Genomic DNA, 19,385 nt, shown 5'->3' with positions numbered 1-19,385 from the left:
TTCCATTAGAAACCAATGGAAAGGTACAATCACACACACACACACAAAAAAAAAAATCCCTCATGTAAAAGGAGATAAAATATATCAACCAGATTCTGGTTGCTTGAAATCCTTGGGGGGGGGGGGGGGGGGGGGATATTTTAACTACTGTAAACTGGAGAGTGGGTGTTTAAACTTTGCATGAATTCATGTAAAACACACCAATATAAATACGCCTGTGGAGAAACTATGCCGGGAATCAGGACATTTTTGTGCATTAGGTAAAGACTTAAATAATGAAAAGACTGGATGTTGTCCAGAGAGTTGAGGCTATTCTTTAACAAGTCAACATGCTTTTCCTAAATTGCCCCCATCGTGCTCTTGTGTCAGAATTTTGCAGATGTGAAATGCTTCAAAAGAAGAAGGAGAAAAAAAAAAAAAAAAAAAAAAAAAAAAAAAAAAAAAGCAGCACAAAAAAATAAAGTCCATCCAAACAACAAAATAAAATAAAATTTGCATTCGAGGATTTTCTTCTGTAACCTCTCGGTCACTGTGTAAAACACTTGCACCTAGTGGCTAATTTGGCAGACCCTAATAGAATGCACAACCCTGTATTTTTAATACAGTCAAAAGCGATGTTCTCATTTACATATTTTGCATTTCTGTTGTCAGATAATGTCACCTTGCCTTTTTCATGCCAACTAGCCATTTAGTGCAGACTGTGGGGATTATTGGGAGTGGAGCATTCAAGGCACACAAGTGCAAGTTTCAGACAAAGTGAACAGAAATGCTGCAGCAATGTACAGTATAATGTGTTCTTTGAACATTAAAGCACGCAAACATATTCTAGCTCCTTTAGCAATAACGAAACCGAGGTTGTACATGAACATAATAGGGGCACTTGGAGAGGCATCACTACTCTCCAAGAAAGTGAGAATTGCAGAAATGGTAAGGAATATCAGGGAAAAAGTTTCCAAAGGTTCCTACACACTTCCAACAGAGAACAGCCAAACCAGGGATGCAAAAAACACAGAAATGTGTCTGCATGACCTGATAGGCCAACTGTGAATCACTGCCTGCGTCCGGGATTACTGAACATGTCCTTTTCGTATCCAAGTGGTGCCTCTCCATTTAAAAAACATAATATAAAAAACAAACACTGACACAGGAGCTAAATAACTTATTGGAGAAAAAACAAAACAAAAACCACACACGCACTAAAAAGTATTGCAATACATTCATCCACTTTTCTATGCTTCAAATGTGCATCCCAATGGTGAAAATTAAATGTGACAGTATAAGTCTGGCTTTTGGCCAACGGTATTCTCACTATAATGTCGGGGTTTCCGACATGACTGCTAAATAAAACACGGGCAATTCCTAAAACAAAAGAATCCAGAATCATACAAACTATGGCATTTATCTCTTAACGCCCTATTTTCTATTTTGCAACATTAAGTGAGAGGTAGCCTACAGTACCTTGTGCACTGAAAAAAAATTAGAAAACTGTACATCAATTTACACACAGGCAGGCTTACTCTTTAACGCAAGCTCGACTCTGACATTAACTCACACACACTATTCTTCAAGCACACGTCAATCAGGTCGGGCGGGGATAAGTCAACAATAACAGCAGCAGTATCACCTGTGATCTCTAAAAGCCAAGGTCTCTTTGCACTTCACTATTATAAGGATGTAATCAGACAAGCTACTGGTAGTGAACTGGGATGGTGTTTCTAATACCTAAAGTGGAAAAAATTACATCCTCTCAGCTTGTTTTTCAGCAAGTAATCAAGCCTTTTTTGCTGGCTAATCACGGTAAATTCAGTGGCTCTAAACGAACACAAGTCACTACGGTTTAGTTGCGCTGAATTCACTTAAATTACAAAATAGCTGTATTTTTTTTTTAACATTTTGTTACAGAGGAAAAAAGCCCTTCATTACATGCTGAAGTTTAAATAAGTGGCTATCTCATCCTGTTTTTTTCCCCTTAGATGACCCAAGACGTTTAGTAATTTCTACAGTTTTAAAATCCATTAAAATTCAACAGTTATTGAAGCTAAAAAGAGCCAACAACACTGTCTCAGTACACACCGAGCAGGAAGTGTGCACAGAGTGGTAAGTGATTCAAACACAAGTTTCTCTGAATAGCTCAATCCACAGTATAATTGCACTGCACACAGTCTAAGTGAGGAGGCATTAAGGGGTTCGGTTATGCCGGCTACTGCTGATGAAGATGGGAAAGGTAAAAAGCAGCGAGAGTCAAGGAGTCAACTCCCAAATACACTGAATTAAGAGTATAGGTTGGAGATGATTTTCAAGTTTGCACATCACGTGTTCAGATTTACCCACTGGCAAGAAATGATGGCTTTTCCAACTTCCTTTAGCAACTTAGCAGGTTGCGTATTTGTCAGGAGATGAGACACTGGAATATGTGGAATAAATGTCTTGTTTACATGACTCAAGAGTGTATATTCCGGTTATTTTCCACTCTAATCTTTCAGTGGACACCCAAATGTACTCAATACTCATACTCTGAACTTTATAATCAGCCTAACCTAACCATGTTAACTATGTTGTGAGTGCTGTGCATCAAAATCAGCCCTGTTTCCATTCTTTTATATATATATATATTTTTTTTTTTATAATTTCTAAAAATGTTTCATGTGCGCACACACACAAGATGGCTATTTAACAGTCAGCAGTAAAAGCCTTCGGTCACAGATCATTGTTGTGGATGAAATCAGCTTGAACTCTACCCACAGCACTTGGCAGTAACACATCTAAAGCGCTACCTGGGTAGCTCTGCACACCCGACGATAAAACAAAGAAGATCGACCTTTTCCTTGCCAAAACAAATTCCCAAACAGGATCCTTCAAGATTTGACAACGTGATTTTTCTTCTTTCCCAATCTCGAGGGTGGATTTTGGTAACTGCACTGTTATGCTCAACACAATGCAATAACCCCGGATGTGAGGTAATGCCAAGCACTGTGGGGGATGTTTCCTTATAGCTGTTCTCTCTTTGCTGTCTCTCTATGGTAACACCCATACAAAGATGTGGATACCCTTCCCATCCCCATTTACATTTAACCAAACACTTGCGTAAATTAGCATCCACTAAAAAGGAGATCAAAGGCTTTACACTGATGATGACGTTTGTTACTTATACCATGAAAGAACACGGTACTCCCTGTGGGACAGAAAAAGCCCTCGGTGTTTCCGTCTGTTTCGTTCACCTAATGCTAGCTGCCCAGGAGCTCATCCAGGCCAAGAGAGGGCATTTTATCAAAGTCACAGGAATCAAACAAGTCGCTAATTCCCTGGTCGTCTCCCAAACCTAACAGGTAGTCATCTTCTTGGTCCAGAAGAGTAGGCCCAAGGTTTAAGAAAGGACCCAGGGATGAGGGGATCTGGTCTTCTGTCTGCTGCAGGAGACTGGTGTAAGGGGATGAGATGGGTGAAAGAGTTGTGACGGAGACAGCTGAGGAGGAGGGAGGTGGAGCCAGAAAGGGGTTAGGAGAAGTGGTTGTGCCGCTGGGATCTGTGAAAGGAGAAAGAGACAACTTGTTATGACACCAACACAGCCAAGAGTACCACTGGTATTCAAAGAAGCTGTACGGGCTGTTTTGTTGCACTGGAAGCAAATCTAGTGAGCTCTGGATGTCTCTTCTGGAACCACTTATAGATTAGCACTGAACACTTAACGCCTTTCTTATCAATCCATTCATACTATTTAAGAACAATGTAACAAAGCATGTGGTTTTCATTCATTTCAGAACAGAAAACTGTTTCAGTGTTGCCAATTTCTGTGACTGTAATAGAAATGGGGATTTTTTGTTTTCCCCACACGTTTAAATGGTCATGCTATTTATTCTTTTACTCAGTCTATGGATATATGTATACGCAAAATAAATCAAAACAGAAAGTGCTGCGGTACACTACTATCCATCTGAAACCAACCTTGAAGGACTTTGAGGAAAGGAGAGTTCCCATTGATGTCTGTGTTCCCATTTTTTACGGGACTCCTGGGGTCGTTTTCCTCATCCGGGCACAGCAGGACTTCTATGGGACCCTTTGTGCTGGTCAGGTGTATGGATAAACTCTACAGAGAGGAAACAGGTACTCGAATCAGAACACCCACCTTGACTACAAGGTCATTTATGTGCCGACAATGCACATAAATGTACCAGTGTTTACCAACATATGAACACACCAAATGTAGGAGTTTATGTAGCAATGTATCTAAAATATGATCAATGCAATGATTTCTCAGACTGACCGAGCCACTCAGAAATCATTGTTAAAGGACAAATTAAAACTCTAAAGGTACCAAATTAGATAAAAATATGTTTGTTTTTTTATTCAAAGTTTACACACCGATTTAAAGGGAAAAAATGCGTCTGTTACATAGGCCAGCCCATTTTCCGTTTCTATTAAATGGTGCAAACATACAGTAGAGTACTGAGGTTCACATGACTGCCAACCTTGTTGCATTAACCTGTCAGTCATTTTGGAGATATGACCATCATAGTGACAATGTAGGATCAAGTTAATAAGGCCCCAGTAACATAGGATTAGAAAACAGCTAGGGAGCACTTGGCAACCACCCACTGTGTGTGTGTGTGTGTGTGTGTGTGTGTGTGTGTGTGTGTGTGTGTGTGTGTGTGTGTGTGTGTGTGTGTGTATTCCCCGACCAGTTACAAGTGGTTGCTGGAGGCTGATGGCAGTCGCTGGAAAATGATTGCTGAAGGCAAGCTAGTTAGACAAGTAAGTGACACTCATTTTCCCCCCACGTCAATACGGGAAAAAAGACATTTTCCCCAACGAGAAAACGGTTGCTAGCATATCCCTTCAGTTGCTTACAGTTTCCATGAAAGTGACAGACTTGTCTGCAAACACTGTCCAGCTGCTCTGAGCTGTAATGAAACAGTGACAGTGTCAAAAAGCGTAAATGATGACCACTCGCCTTCAAACTAAAAGTTTACTACTTTCCCAAGATGCTCTACCGCTCAAGATATAGTTAGCAAGAGTCTGCAGAGAAACATGGAAAAATACTGGCAGTGGTCAGTAGTACCCTTCAGCCTTCTAATAGATGCACCTATGGGATGAATTTCAAAATCCTAGGTGACCATCTTCTAAAGTTATCGCATTGACAAAATATTCAGAAAACTTGACCTCCGACCCCTGATCTTGAGGTTGAGGTCACCAAGATTCAAACTCGTCTGAGATTTTTACTAGATATACCTATGGTACCAATTTGAAACTCCTACAACGCTTTGTTCTCGTGTTACGCATTTACAAACTTGGAGGTCCACATCACCCGCTTGTCCACCTGCCCTGCAGGGTCCTGACAATGCGCCATCAACCTTTTACGGTTCAGGCGTAAAAAAAGAACTACTGGCAACTGTGGAAATCTGCTACCAAGCCGTGCAATATAAGATTTTTTCATGCAGCACCTACTTTGCAACCAGCGAAAACCAGAAACCTCCATGAACCACTCCCAACCAATCAGGCAATACACATCGTCGCCTAGCGACCAGTGGTTGCATTAGATCCAATATGGTGAACAAATCTTGAGCAAGATGTGCATGACATCACGTTGAAAAACTTCAGTATAGTTACATTTAAAACTGACTGACTCATCCGACTAAGGTCAGAAGTGAACCTAACCAATATGAAGTCTTGTCTATAAAAGAACTCAAGTCATATGACAAGTGGTCGAAAACAAATCAGGTGCGTGTGTTTATGAGCATGTATACAAACCTCTTCAGGGTCCGGCACTTCTAGTTTGGTGTCTGTGGGCGCTTTGACGACAATAACCGTCTGGTCTCTGAGGCTCCCTTGTTTGATATCTTGGTATGTTACATAAGCATATGTGGAAACAGCCGGGTTAAAGAAATAAAACTGCGCCTGTGTTGACACAGAACATACACTATATGATATGTGCTGTTAGAAATGACCTGCATTCTGTGACGTGTTAGAAAAGAGATGGTTTGTTCGAGTAGAAGTAAAACACAGCTAGTTGTTCCTGAAGGCAGAGCTCTTAAAGTACTGAAAGCATATTACAGCTTTTTGAGAAGGAAATGGTCTATATGAAACCAAATCTTTTTTTTTAGACTAAGAAACAGCCATATCACCATTCTGTGCCTGACTAAACCCCCTTTTGGCATTATAAAACTATTAGTGAGACTTAAAGAATTCACAATGACAATTTTACAAATGAAGGCAGGAGCACAATTATTTTTGCAACTAGCTGTACTGCATGGTATTTGGAGGAGTTTCTCCATGAGTGCACAAAATCTGAGGACACGAGTCCATGAGGAAAAGATCAAGCCTCTGTGTGTCTTTACTGAGCAGTGCACACATGCAAACCATGACTATTAACTTGGATTCAAGGTAATCCATTTTTTCCTGATGATTCTAATAATTTGCTGCAAGCTAATGTTATGCAGAAAATGTTTTTATGCATGATCAACAGGAACATTAACTTCTGATGATTCTGTGATCTTCTACGCATCCTATATGTAACATGTTAGGTCTCAGAGTGCCTCCAGGTTTATACGAGAAGTGATCATAAAGTTCTGAGACCATTTTCAGAAACTTTTAGGTCCCTCGGTGGAAGACCCATGATGTTAACTTGCATTTGTGCCTCTGCGACCCGTTCTGGATCTCCTCCAGTTTGTCAGAAGTGTTATCATTCAACTTAATTTTTAATTTTAGGGAAGTGGATAAAGTTGCAGGGAAGCAACTTTGGTGAGTGGGTTATTGGTGAGTTAACACTGTGCTGGTGTGAGGGACAAAAAAAGAAGTCTGTTTTCAATACACTCTGAGATGAATCGCCACGATTGATGAAGTCACAGTGCACAGTGCTGAAAAAACTGAAGAGCATTTTCCATTAGTACCCACTCGAATCAGCAAGACGTGATGCGAGTCTTGTGGCGATACGACTCGTTTTCCATTACAACCCAGTACCAACCGAATGTGTGTGGGGTCGTTATTGCAATGCGCCTAAGCACTACAAAGGTGGACGTCAAGGCAACATTATACCTGCTGCTCGGTCTGTAGAATTTCAGACTCAGCAAAGTTGTTTCTGTCCAGCTGTTTTCCTCATTGCTGGGTTTAATAAACGGCGGCTTTGATTTTCGTGAAGGAGACACTCATGACTCATTGAGTGAACCCACTAACTAGCCAATCGGTAGTATGCATTCTGTTGACATTACATTTTTAGGTCGCTTGGAACAGCGGCCTGGTACCAGGTCTCATCACCTAATGGAAAATCCTCAAAACCGTGGCAGGCCGACCTGAGTAGGTACTAATGGAAACGGTGCTCCAGTGTCACCTGACACGCTGCCTTCAGGCTTCAAAACTGAACTCCTACACCTGCTGAAAACTAATCTCCTCCACATAAAATCTGAGTTAATTTGAAACTGACCTTGACTTGATTTTGTGCGCTCTGCGCAAGTTTAAATGAAATCACAAGTCACACAGTTAAGGGGTTATAGCACTATAGGACCTGCTGCCTGGACGTGACCGAGAAAATCACCTTTACTGGGGAATCTCCCAAATTCAAATCAGCAAAGGCTTGTGATGTTTGGCGTTTTTGATCAGATCGCCTGTGACAAACTTGTTTGTAATAAACCAGCCACTCCCTACATGAGCTGAAACATTTAAGAAGCGAATGGCTGTCCTAGTCAAGAGCAATTTCTAACAGACTTCAATCTCATGTCAGAACGTATGAATACTCCGTCAGCTTCCTCCCACTGATCTGAAAAACCACACTGCTTACGGAGACATTTAAAAATGTATTCCCCTCATCAGGTTGTTCTCCAATTGTCACTGCTCTTGGTAAAACTGCAGTGGACACTCCTGGAATGAACTTGCTTGGCGTTTGCTCAGAAATCTGCAGTTTTAGTAGATTACAAACAAGACCGTGCAATCCTGTAGTGACTTACTCTGCATCTTTACGAGATTTATGTTGAACTAGGATGAATAGTGAAAACTTACAAAGGTGAGGGAGCTAGAAGGCACCTTAAAACTTTAGCCACAATCTCAACTAACAAAAGGATATTTCTGGTTGCCTGGCAACTCGCTCATGTGTCTCATATCCAGAGAGCATCTCTGGATGAGTTGTTCGAGCCTCTGCTCTTCATCAGCCAGCGCAGAAACTTCAGCTGTCAGTCTCTGTCTCTGGCTCAGCGCCCCCTCAACCTCCAACAGACTACAGCCCCTGTAAATGAAAGAAAAGTCAGCAGAGTGAAATACAGCGCTTTAGAATCACCTCAGGACGCTCAATTGTAGCCATTTGGTGTTTTGTTTCAAATATTTGGCACATCAACTTCAACCGTGCAAAAAAGTTCTGATTTCTGTTCAAGTAAACACAGGATTTATGTTGTGTATGAGCTACCTCTCATTTAAGCACCTTTCCTTCATTACAAAGAAAAGGTGTGATTACCAGGCTCCACTTACTTGTTCTTTACAGGATGTGCGGTGACTTCAAAACATAAAAATGGGGAAACTACCTTCAAAGTATTCTGACCCAATAAATTTCTGTAGTCATTTCCGACTTTAGTGCCTGACAGGGACATGGCCTACATCTTAGGCCACGAGAGGAAAATCAACAGAGCTTTAAAATAAAACAACAACAGTACATCCAGCTCACAAACATGACTCAAAATTTGTTTAAATGAAAAGCCACCCTAAACTGGAAAGCACAGGTGTCTCGTGCCCAGTTATGAACTCATGAGCTCCGAGTGAGCGAACAACTAAAATGATTCAAGTAAAGTGAGTGTCGGCACTGTTGGGTATCCTCATACAACATCAGCTGAGGTAAAGAAAGAAGCAAAGATGGAGGAGAAAGAAAAATGCAGAGTCCAAACCAAGCACCTGCATGGCAGAGTGAGGGAGAATAACCACTTACATCCACTGAATGTTGTTCTTGGATTTCTTCTTGATGAGGTGAATGCCTTCTAGTACATTGGTGATATCATACAACCGCCTTTTCTGTACCTGCAAGTGAGGAACACATGTACAGATTTAACGGCGTAATTCATCGGTCGCTAAAACACTGACCGAAAACAAAGCATCTTCCTCAATTTACCTGTAAGGTTTCAGCAGCAAGGTTGAGGTCCAAAACACCATCAGAAGACTGAGCAAGAAGGTCCACAAACTTCTTTGTTAAGAGGCCCAAAGATGTGTCGTACCGCGTCTTCTCTGGTGGAGACTTAGGTGCTATGGTGGACAAAAAGCAGAAAGAAGAGCGAAAGAAAAAGGGAAATTTAAGTAATTTAAGCAATTTGAAGGACAGTTTCTAGCCAAGACATGAAAACTCAGTCATTGCTAGATGCAGTTTCACATGAGAGCATATGGCCGAGCGAAACGCAGCTTCATCAATATGTCCGAGAGTCAACAGGAGTCCAAGAGCAGCAGGGGTGTCAGAAGAAACAGACTACCTGCTGGACGGATGGGTGATCATTTTCGGTTTTGTGTTGTGACTCATTCACAAAGACGAAGAGCCAACTTTGAAGTCATTGTTGGAAACAAGCGAGGCATTTTCATACTGGACACATTTACAGTATGAATTGCTCATTAACACTCAATATTGGGAAAACCAAAGACAGTTTTTCCAGAGAAATGCTGAAAGGGAAATGACTAAGCAACGATCGCCGGGGTATTTTCGTGAAGCCAAGCTACAGGCCAATTTACAAAAAGATCACTTTTTGACTCCTCTGTCGTGTTACAATTTACAGCTAAACATTTTTTTCCATTTTAAAGGCTCTGTTCGCACAGTATCCCATTCCTGTTCTCAGTGGGCAGACCGGTTTCCACACCATGTCACCTGTTGTGACCTCCCACAATACCACGTATTACACTGCCACGATCACTAGATTCATGTAAAAGAACCAAGCAGATCTCTTTCCCCACCCCGTTTGTTTTTAAATTTTCAAAGATTGCAGGCCAAATAAAACACCGAGCTAACAGGAAGTTACTTACTGTGCTTGAATATAGTCTGGAAGCAATAAGCTTTATATGAAACACTTCCCTGCTTTTTTTTAATATGTTGAGAGAGTTCCCCATTTCAGCTCCATGGTTTATATACACAATACTACTGTTTATATATTGATGAAACCGATTAATCAGCACTACTAATATACTGATATAACACTGGAGAGATTTTTCTTCACGGAAAGCTGAGTGAACCACTCGGAGAGAACCAAGGACCTTACCTTCATGTTGATGTTTAGCTCAAGGGAAAAAACAAAACTCATTTTATTCTAATAACCATAAAAAAAAACCAGCTGCATCTACAGTGTTCCCATCTGTGCTGCTCGGCAGGAGCATGGACATGATGAAGTTGAAACAATCTGCAGTGAAATGAACAAACAAGACGACAGAGGGCTCCTAAGAGCCACCTTCTTACTTCTGGGTGTCTTCAGCCGTGCCCCATTTGATGCCGCGGCTCCTCCTCTACCTCTAGGAGTTTTGGCTGGTTCTGTCTGGTACTGGTGGTCCGAATCATCGAGTGCCAATCGCCTTTTTGCCTAGGAGAAAGCAGAAGGGATAGTTAAGGGTGGATGTGGTCATTTGGCAGTAACCTCCAAAGCCTTTCCATAAGCCTAGTCTCTCTAAAACACAGCAGAGGACCAAAGAAGCGTTTACATAAACAGACAGAGTGACTGCTAGTTTCAGACTGCCTTTAGTCACCAAATGTGATTGTTCTCCGTCGACTACTTCAGTATTCCTGAGGTTTTCGCAGCAAGGACAGCGACATCAAATCTGAATTGAAAGAAGTTTTGTCAGCCACCGGATTTATATTTTCCCCCAATTTTATTGGAAAGGGCAAGCCCAAATAGCTCAAGAGTGAGTCACATCGACGATTTGAACGTCCCACCGCACACCAACGCCAATCCCAATAAATATTAGACCGTATAACTCCACCCAGCCCAATAATTAAAGGAAGCATCAAGTAGTTCTGCTCAGTCCAAAACTTGATTCTCAAATCCAGACAAAAATGTCTGATGTCCAATTACCCACCATGAGTCTGTTTAAGCATATGATCCAGCAATTTATGGCTCCAACACAAGCTTTTATTTAGTTTCATATGAATCTACATTGCCTCCAGATTCATCTGTACCATTCACCATGTTTGAGCTCATTTATGGCATGTGTTGAACATTGGATTTGGTAATGCAGATGTTACATTTCTTACCATAAACATACCTGAATACATGTTTTGTTTCTTAAAGCACAAAAACACAATAATAATCATTTTTTTAACCATAACCCATCTCAATTATAGCCCAATGAACATCAATCTGTGCTTTTGCAAGAATCCATCCTGTTTTAGTGTCTTTGAGCAGGACAGAGTGCCACCAGCTTGCTGGTCTGCATTTCCCTCTAAAACTCATGCACAGCAGAAGCCACTTTCCCCTGAAATGGAAAACATATTATAATTTTTAAACCCATACTTACTACTTCATCTTTTGCATAACCCCAGACTGAGAAAGAAAAAAATATGTCCTCTGTTGACAGTCAAAGTGTCAGCCATTTTATATCAGCAAGCAGCTCCCCTCACCCCAAAGCCTTCTCATGGCTCACAGCCTGATATGTGCAGACTGGTTGAGTTCATAAAAGATGAATAACCAGGAGGAGAAAGAAAAGAAAACAACACCCTGAATGCAGCTTTAACTGTTTTGTGTGGTTTGTGCATGTTGAGAATACAGGAAACGTAGAATCAGCACTAAAGCAACAAACTCGGGTTTCACTTTACTTGACATGAAAGGCACCACAGCGTTACTTTAGTGACAAAAGAGTGGCATGAAACAGTTGTGCCGAATTAAAAGAATAAGGTCAAGCTCGACAACGACTAACGTTGCTCTCTAATAACCAATAGTGCTACTAGCTCTGATAGCTAACGCATATTTTCAAAGCTTTACCCAAGTTGGCTTGCATCTTCACAGACGACTGGGAGAAAATCTATCGAGCAGACCCCAGACTGAATTGTAGCGATATCTGCGTATAACATCGTGCCTTTATAAGTTCCACTAATCATGTAGCATTAAAACGCTAAAAACAAACATATAGCTTACCAAAAACCGGGCAGGGAAACCATCCCCCAACCCCCCAAATTAAGACACCAACAGCAGCCACTAGGCCAGCGCTAACGTTAGTCATCTCTTACCAATATTTCCATCTGGCTGCAAAGGTGAAGCGGACTCAAAAGCACCATGAAGTCTGCTAACACTCTCTTAGTTGACAGGTCTGCATTCCAGTTAACGCTAAACTCACTTAAACTTGTCACTGGCGTCCCCACAGTAAACGAAAACACTTAACCAGCCCACTTGGGTAACTTAGCTAGCGGTAGTTAGTTAGCCACCTCGCTAGGTTGAGTCGTGGGAATGCCCTGGCTAAGTAGCTAACGTTAGCTGCCCTGAACAACAAGCTCGGCTAGGTTAGCAAGCTAACATTGTGTAGCTGAGCGTAGCAAAGCTAAATGTATAAGCAAGCTGTGTGGATTATTACCGGCGGTCTTCCCAGAGCGGGTCGTTGTCCTGCTGCGTTTGCTGCAGCTTGTTGTGGAGTTGTGTAAATGTTGTTAATCTGAGGCTCGGATAAACACACATTTGATGTCTGTGTAACGTTGCAAGGCGGTGGTGTGGTTATTATTTGGATATACGTAGCGTTTGATTGACCGGGGTTCAAACGATCCGAGAGAGCTGTTAAAATTATATTATTATCCAGAGAAGAGCCTCCAACCCCTGCTAAAATCACTTTTTCCTGAGCCGAGGAGGTCCCTCTTCTCATCTTGCGTATTCAGGGTAACCCCTTTCTTATCTCGGAACTTTCGAGCTCGTATAGCTGCTAATCCGCCGCAATGGTTACAAAAATAATCAGACCAAAGTAAAGACGAGTGTCTGAACTATCGATTTCTGAAAAGTATTTTTCCCTCAGAAAGTGCATTTAGGCAGATGCAACGGATTAAAAAGTAGCGCAACTCTCGTTTCCCCCGTCTAGAAATGGCTTCAGGAAACGGCCTGATGAATGAAGGGATACGGTTTACGCGCTCAAGAACCCTCCCGCGAAACTCAGATTTCCCGGGAAAATTTCAAACGGAATTTACATGCCAGACCCTATTGGCTCCTAACGGCGGAGTACCCACCCATATCGATATCATTTCGACCAATGACGGCTTCAGATTTAGTGCGCCACGTGTTCATTGGCAGTTGTAAACACGTGGCGTCACTTGTCACGCCTTGCGAGCTCTCTGATAGGACGTAAGGTGGCGCCAGAGACCAATTTGCTGAAGAGAAAGCATGAAGAACCAAAACATATCTACGGACTTAAATATTATAGCAATAAAAATGTAATTATTATCATTTGACCCGAATGTAACACCGTACACAATATTAGGCTCATTTTTTTAGCTTGATTTTTTTTGTGTGTGACCCTTAAATTTACTATGACAACGTTGCATGACATAAAATCTTAACCTACAATATTATAGACAACAGAGAGCTATGATTTCAAATAAAAGACTGGAACCAATTTGCATCCCCCTATTTTTCCTTATAAGGAAAAATAAGGTAGGTAGAATAGAAATTTTCTATTCAGGTAGAATAGAAAATTGCAATATAAGAACTAGTCCATTTACCATTTAATTTAATTATGTTTTTGCAAAAGTCATTTGCAACTGTGTAAATTTGCTTTAACATTTGCAAAGCCATAGGTTTGTGCTTCTTATCATTTCTGAACAGGTTTACATTAATCATAATTTGCTTTAGTGAAGGTTTTGGATCTTACCTATAACTTTAAAAAAGGCACATACATTGCAAAAATCAGGTCCCAATACACAGTCTCAGTGCTGCAAGTGAGCTCAACTCTATGTTGCAACAAATGTGATTAACTTCTTCTTTTCCCATTAGTTTCCAAAGCACCCAGTGACATCACAGATTTTGTTTTCTTTGTTTGTTATTTTAGTGATTGCTTAAATAGTACATTGTGTGATGTTCATCTCTTTGGACCATGTTCAAGGAGAAAATAACTGAGGAGCAAGTGTGCTGATGTCATCTGCATAAGTGAAAGAATTATAGGGGAAGATATAGATGGCATGAAGTTACAGCCAAGTGAAAAAGAACGTTTTCAGAAGTTAAAATAGAAGTTTTCGCTTCCACTGTAATTGGAATTACTCTCAGGTACTGCAAATGAAATGCACTTGATTGACTGATCATCAGCAAGTGTGAGCACCTTGATAAAAGCTGAAGTTTGAGCAGTTTGCTGATCTGGGGCATTTACTGTAGGTGTGTGTTGTCAGGACAATGCTGCAATCTTCCTGGGAGTGGACATTCCAGAAAATTCATTCCATGCCCAGAGAAATGGAAAATTCCCAATCTCAGGCCTCAGTTTGTATGTTAAATATTAAAGTTTTTTGGCAGTACAATTAGAAGAAAACTGAACATCTATGGCTTGTTTGGAAGGGTTGCCAGGGGAAAGCCTGAAGAACATAGCAGCACAGTTTAGGTTTGCATCTGGAACAATGTCCTTTGGACAGACCAAAGTAGAGATATTTGTCCACAATTTTCAGCACCATGTCTGGAGAATATCAAACACAACAAATCTGTAAAATCACCTCATGCCAACTGTCAAACACGGTGGTGGAGGGGTGATGATTTGTGTTTGCTTTCCAGCCTCATAACCTGGGTGCCTTGTAGTTACTGAGATGACTGTCAACTCCTCTCTATACCAGAGTATTCCCAAAGTCAAAGTCAGCTTTATTGTCCAAACCCATATGTACAGATCATACACAGAAATTCTAGAGTGAAATAAGAGATCATCTGTTTGCCATCTAAAGTTTGGGTGAAACTGGGTGAGCAGCAAATCAACCACAACAGAATACCTGAGAAAAGATGATGTTCCAGTGGCTCAAGTCAAAGTCCAGATCTCCACCCGATTGGAAAGAACCTGAAGAGAGGTGTGCATAAATAAAGTCCCACAAACCTCAATGAAATGAAACATCACAGCAAAGAAGCTCAAGGCAAAGTTTCTCCACAATGACATGAGAAACCAATAAAGTTATAAAGAAAACAATGACTTCAATTTGTTGCTGCTAAAGGTGGCTCTACAAGCAACTGTGAAAAGTCTCTTTTTTACATGACTCTACACAAAGTGAAACTATGTCTTGCAGTCACAAGATCTACTGTATGGTGCCCTGAGGTGCAAAACACAACAATACAACTGAAAACACAACAACATCACCCTTTATTAGTATTATTATTAGAATTATCTATAGCGACAGCCTGATGTTTCTATACTACTCTGAGCAGTGTCCTTGCGCGGAATTTAAAGTTTTCAGAGAGTTAAAAAAATATGGAAAGGGATTTTGGAATAATGAGAGAATCTTTTAACAAAGACATTCCTTCCATGATAGCACACTGGAAAGAATTCAGACTGAGATCACTGGATAATGTTATGCAGAGTTATGCCTGCTTTTCTTATCCTGAGTTTTGTCCGTCATGTTACCACATGTAGCCAAAGCAGAAACATTTTGTTTTTTGTTTTGCACATCAGGGCCACCATACAGGTGTTTGGATGGAGGACAAGACAGTGAGGGCATGACAAAAAGTTACAAGTATAACTGACTTCAGTGATAACTGTCCCCTGACTACAATCCAATTTAGTTGGCCTGATTGCTGAGTGCGGTTCCTTAGACAAGACCCACACGACATTCTGTTTCCCCACATTTCGTTTTCATTTTTACTTTGACATATAATACAATAATAACTGTAAAGTGGAAGGTAGAGCAGCTGAAACAGCTGAAAATAACCGTGTGTTGTGTCAGTGTGGAATATAAATGGGGATATCCATCCATCATGACTTCAGTGATGTTTTACTGTATGACAAGTTAGTAGTTTGACTTAAAGGTCACATTACACTGCTGTCTTTCTAGCCAACAGTATGTCAGTATGGTTTGTATACCCTGTAAATAGACGGTGAATTGTGGTGACAGGATGACATAAAGGCCAAAGAAACCGCCCTTCATATTAAGAAAGATTCAGAAAGAAACCACCTCAGACTAAAGCATGATGATGTGTCCTAACTAACCTTATTCTGGTTTGATTTTGCAGTTGATCTTCAGTGTCATATTGATTGTTTATCATTTAGAAAATATGATATTTTTAAGTCCTCCTGTTGCCACGGGGACCACTGTTGCCTTCACCTTCAGCATCCTCTAGCTCCTCTCTCAACCCTTTGTATTTCTCCCGTTCTCTACTTTGTGATGGTGCTATCACTTGGTATAGCTAAATCTACTACTACAGCCATCTTCTGTGCTCGTCCACCACTATGATGTCTGGTTGGTTAGCCACCACCAGTTTGTCCATCTGTATCTCCACAGGATCTTAGTTTGGTCATTTGCAACAACCCTTGGGGGTGTATCCCATTTTGACCCTAGAACTCCTAGGCCATACTCAGCACAGATGCAGGACTTCCTGATAGGTGACAGCGAATTTATTTATAGTGGAAAAAACAAGCAAAGATGTGCAAAAACAATTCCAAAAAAAAGTTTCCTTTGTGACAGTCTCCCGAGTCCCGTGCAGTAAATTCTCCTCTTGGTCTGTGGTACAATAAACTACCTCAGCAATATTTACAAAATTCAAGTCGAGGGGGGCAGGACTATGGCACAACAAAAAATATGACAGAAACATCATTTTACAAAACAGGGTAACAATCGAAATGCATTGTGGGAGATTAAGCAACATACAGTAAACTTATTTTAATGCAGAAGTTCTCCAGTGGATGTTCCATCCCCTACAGCGATTTCCTCCATTTTCCTAATGCAAGCTTGATGGTTAGAAGCTCCTGGTCGCCCACAAATTAGCAGAGTCAAGGAATCTTTGAAGCTGTTTCCTTGTTTGGGGTTGAGACCACTCCACCACAGCTTTAATCTCAGCCGGGTCAGCTTGTAGCTTACCCTGTTCCACGATGAACCTGAGGAAGGAAACTGACTGGACATGAAACTCACATTTTTCTCCTTTTACAAAGAGGTGGTTCTCCAGCAACTGCTCCAGGACTTGGCGGACATGTTTCTTGTGTTCCGACCTGGATTTGGAGAAGATGAGAATGTCATCAACGTAAACAAATACAAAATGATTGATGAAATCCCTTAGGGCGTCATTCACTAAGGCCTGAAACACTGCAGGGGCGTTAGTGAGTCGAAATGGCATGACCAGATATTCGAAATGTCCAAGGTGAGTATTGAAGGCTGTTTTCCATTCATCTCCCTCCCTTATTCTGAATAGGTGGTGTGCATTTCATAAATTGAGCTCCTTGCGGTAACTAATGGGCCAAAGACAACAGAGGAAGGGGGTACTAATTTGTTACAGTGATTTTGTTTAGACAAAGAAAGTCAGTACATAGACAGAGAGGTTTGTCCTTCTTTTCTACAAAGAACAAGCCCGTGCCGAGCGGGGAAGTGGACGGACAGATTATCCTGGCAGCTAGGGAGTCAGTAATATAATGCGCCATAACTTCCATCTCTGGATTAGAGAGACTGTACAGATGTATAGTGGGAAGTGGGGCCACAGTCGTAGGGACGATGAGGCGGGAGAGAAAGAGCTAAGTCTTTGCTAAACACTTTAGCTAAGTCATGATAGACAATGGAGGTTAGATTAGGTGGTTCAGCTAAGTCAGGTGGGGCAGCGGTCGAGAAACAAAAAGTAACTGACCGACCGTAAACAGTTTTCACAGCACCAAAGGCTCCACCTGGAAAGACAGCCTTTAGACCAGTTGATCTGTGGTTTATGAAAACTCAGCCATGGATAACCAAGGACTAAGGGAGTACCATTTGCATGAAAAAGGAACAGACAACGGTTCAGTCAGAGGAATTAACAGGAGGTGGAGTTTCTTGACTTAAGACTAGTCAATAAAATTTTGCTCTGCTCCTGAGTCGATTATGGCATTATAAAGGTGAATATAAGGATCGAGAATAATTTTGCCAAGTACCTGAGTGGAGGTAGGGAAACACTGTTCCCCTACGGTTACTGATGGGCATGACCTTTTGGCCGCGAAGGACAGGCATTGACATAATGCCCTTTCTGACGACAAGAGAAGTACTCACCAGCCAGCAGCTATTTCCTAATGTCTGATGGCAATAGCCGGCATGCAACTTGGCCGAACCATGGACCGCTCCTTCCCATGGTTCGCTTCCTCCTGGGCTCTGTTCTCCTGAGGAGGCTCCAACGGCCGGCGTGAATCCACCACTAGGTCGCCAAGAGCCAATGGACCGTTTGCCATAGTCATGCGTGCAGTCATCCATTCTAATGCACATGGAAATTAAAGCGTCTAAAGACTTGGGTAATTCCTTTGTAGTTAACTCACGTTTCTGGGCTGGTCCAGACTGGCTTCAGCTGGGAGAGATGAAAGGGGTTATGAATCTTCACATTGTGAGGTAAATTTAAATGGAAGGTCACAGATTCAGAGATTAGATTCAGTTCATTAAGGTACATTTTTAGTGGATAACCATACTTTCTGACCTGCTTGATATGGTGAGGCAGAGACCCTGTGAAGGTCAGCCAGATGTTTGTTTTGTTCCTTTGACCTGGGGAGGGCTTCCCGGGTGGATCCCCAGAGGCGGAGACTGTGGGACAGAGGGAACCTCGGATTTTGGGAAGAAACTGGAGTACTGGAGAGAACCCACACAGGCATGGGATAAACTCCACACAAAGGCCCCAGCCATTTGGCTTCTTGCTGTGAGGCAGGAGTGCTGACCACTGTGCCAGTGTGCTGCCCCAATATGTATATATGATGTACATAAGTATTCACAGCCTTTGCTCAATATTTTCTTTTTGTTTTGTTAAATTTGGCAATTTAATTAAATTCTTTATATGTTATTTTTATAGCGCCAAATAACAACAAGATTTGCCTCAAGGCGCTTTATATTGTAAGGTAAAGATGCTAGAATAATACAAAATGTCAACAATTACAGCCTCAGCTCTCTTGAGTATGATGCTGCAAACTTGGCATCCCTATTTAAGGAGAGTTTCTCCCATTCTTCTTTACAAAACCTCTCAGGCTCCATCAGGTTGGATAGGGAGCATCAGTGCACAGACATTTTCAGATCTCTGTAAAGATGTTTGTAGAGATTAGGTTCATGTTTAGGACAATCAAGGACTTTCACAGAATTTTCTGAAGACACTCCTTTGTTGTGTTGACTGGGTGCTTAGAAACGTTATCCTATTGGAAGATGAACCTTCACCCCAGTCCAGAGCACACTGGAGCAGGTTATCATCAAGGATGCCTCTGTACCTTGGTGTATGCATCTTTCCCTTGACCCTAACTAGTTTCCTAGTTCCTGCTGCTGAAAAACACGATTTAGTTGAGGGATGGTGACAGGTGCCTAGTTTCTTCCAGGC

General features: G+C 41.5%; 1 protein-coding gene across 2 annotated transcripts; it reads right to left on the bottom strand.

Moving 5' to 3' along the window:
• Window positions 1-780: 780 nt before the first annotated feature.
• LOC100698567 (transcription factor E2F3) lies at window positions 781-13,069 on the bottom strand. Of its 2 annotated transcripts, none has more exons than XM_003443708.5 (8): window positions 12,502-13,069; window positions 10,400-10,520; window positions 9,080-9,210; window positions 8,900-8,988; window positions 8,051-8,209; window positions 5,746-5,857; window positions 3,943-4,084; window positions 781-3,523 (listed from the first exon to the last, which is right to left on the bottom strand). In XM_003443708.5, the coding sequence occupies exons 1-8, from the start codon at window positions 12,781-12,783 to the stop codon at window positions 3,225-3,227; spliced, it is 1,335 nt and encodes a 444-aa protein (XP_003443756.1). In that variant the 5' UTR covers window positions 12,784-13,069; the 3' UTR covers window positions 781-3,224. The 2 variants fall into 2 exon arrangements, with proteins under 2 accessions (XP_003443756.1, XP_005450598.1); XM_005450541.4 differs by lacking the exon at window positions 12,502-13,069 and adding an exon at window positions 12,161-12,414.
• Between the last annotated feature and the right edge of the window lie 6,316 nt (window positions 13,070-19,385).

This window comes from Oreochromis niloticus, linkage group LG11, assembly GCF_001858045.2.
Source record: "Oreochromis niloticus isolate F11D_XX linkage group LG11, O_niloticus_UMD_NMBU, whole genome shotgun sequence".
NCBI lineage: Eukaryota > Metazoa > Chordata > Actinopteri > Cichliformes > Cichlidae > Oreochromis > Oreochromis niloticus.
This window is presented reverse-complemented; position numbering and strand designations above follow the sequence as displayed.

Coding starts and splice junctions, on each gene's coding strand:
- LOC100698567 (XM_003443708.5), bottom strand. CDS start 12,783: ATGAGAAGAGGGACCTCCTCGGCTCAGGAAAAAGTGATTTTAGCAGGG. Junction 4,085..5,745: donor AAGTGCCGGACCCTGAAGAG/GTTTGTATACAT, acceptor TCCTCTCTGTAG/AGTTTATCCATACACCTGAC. Junction 3,524..3,942: donor TTTCCTCAAAGTCCTTCAAG/GTTGGTTTCAGA, acceptor CTCCTTTCACAG/ATCCCAGCGGCACAACCACT.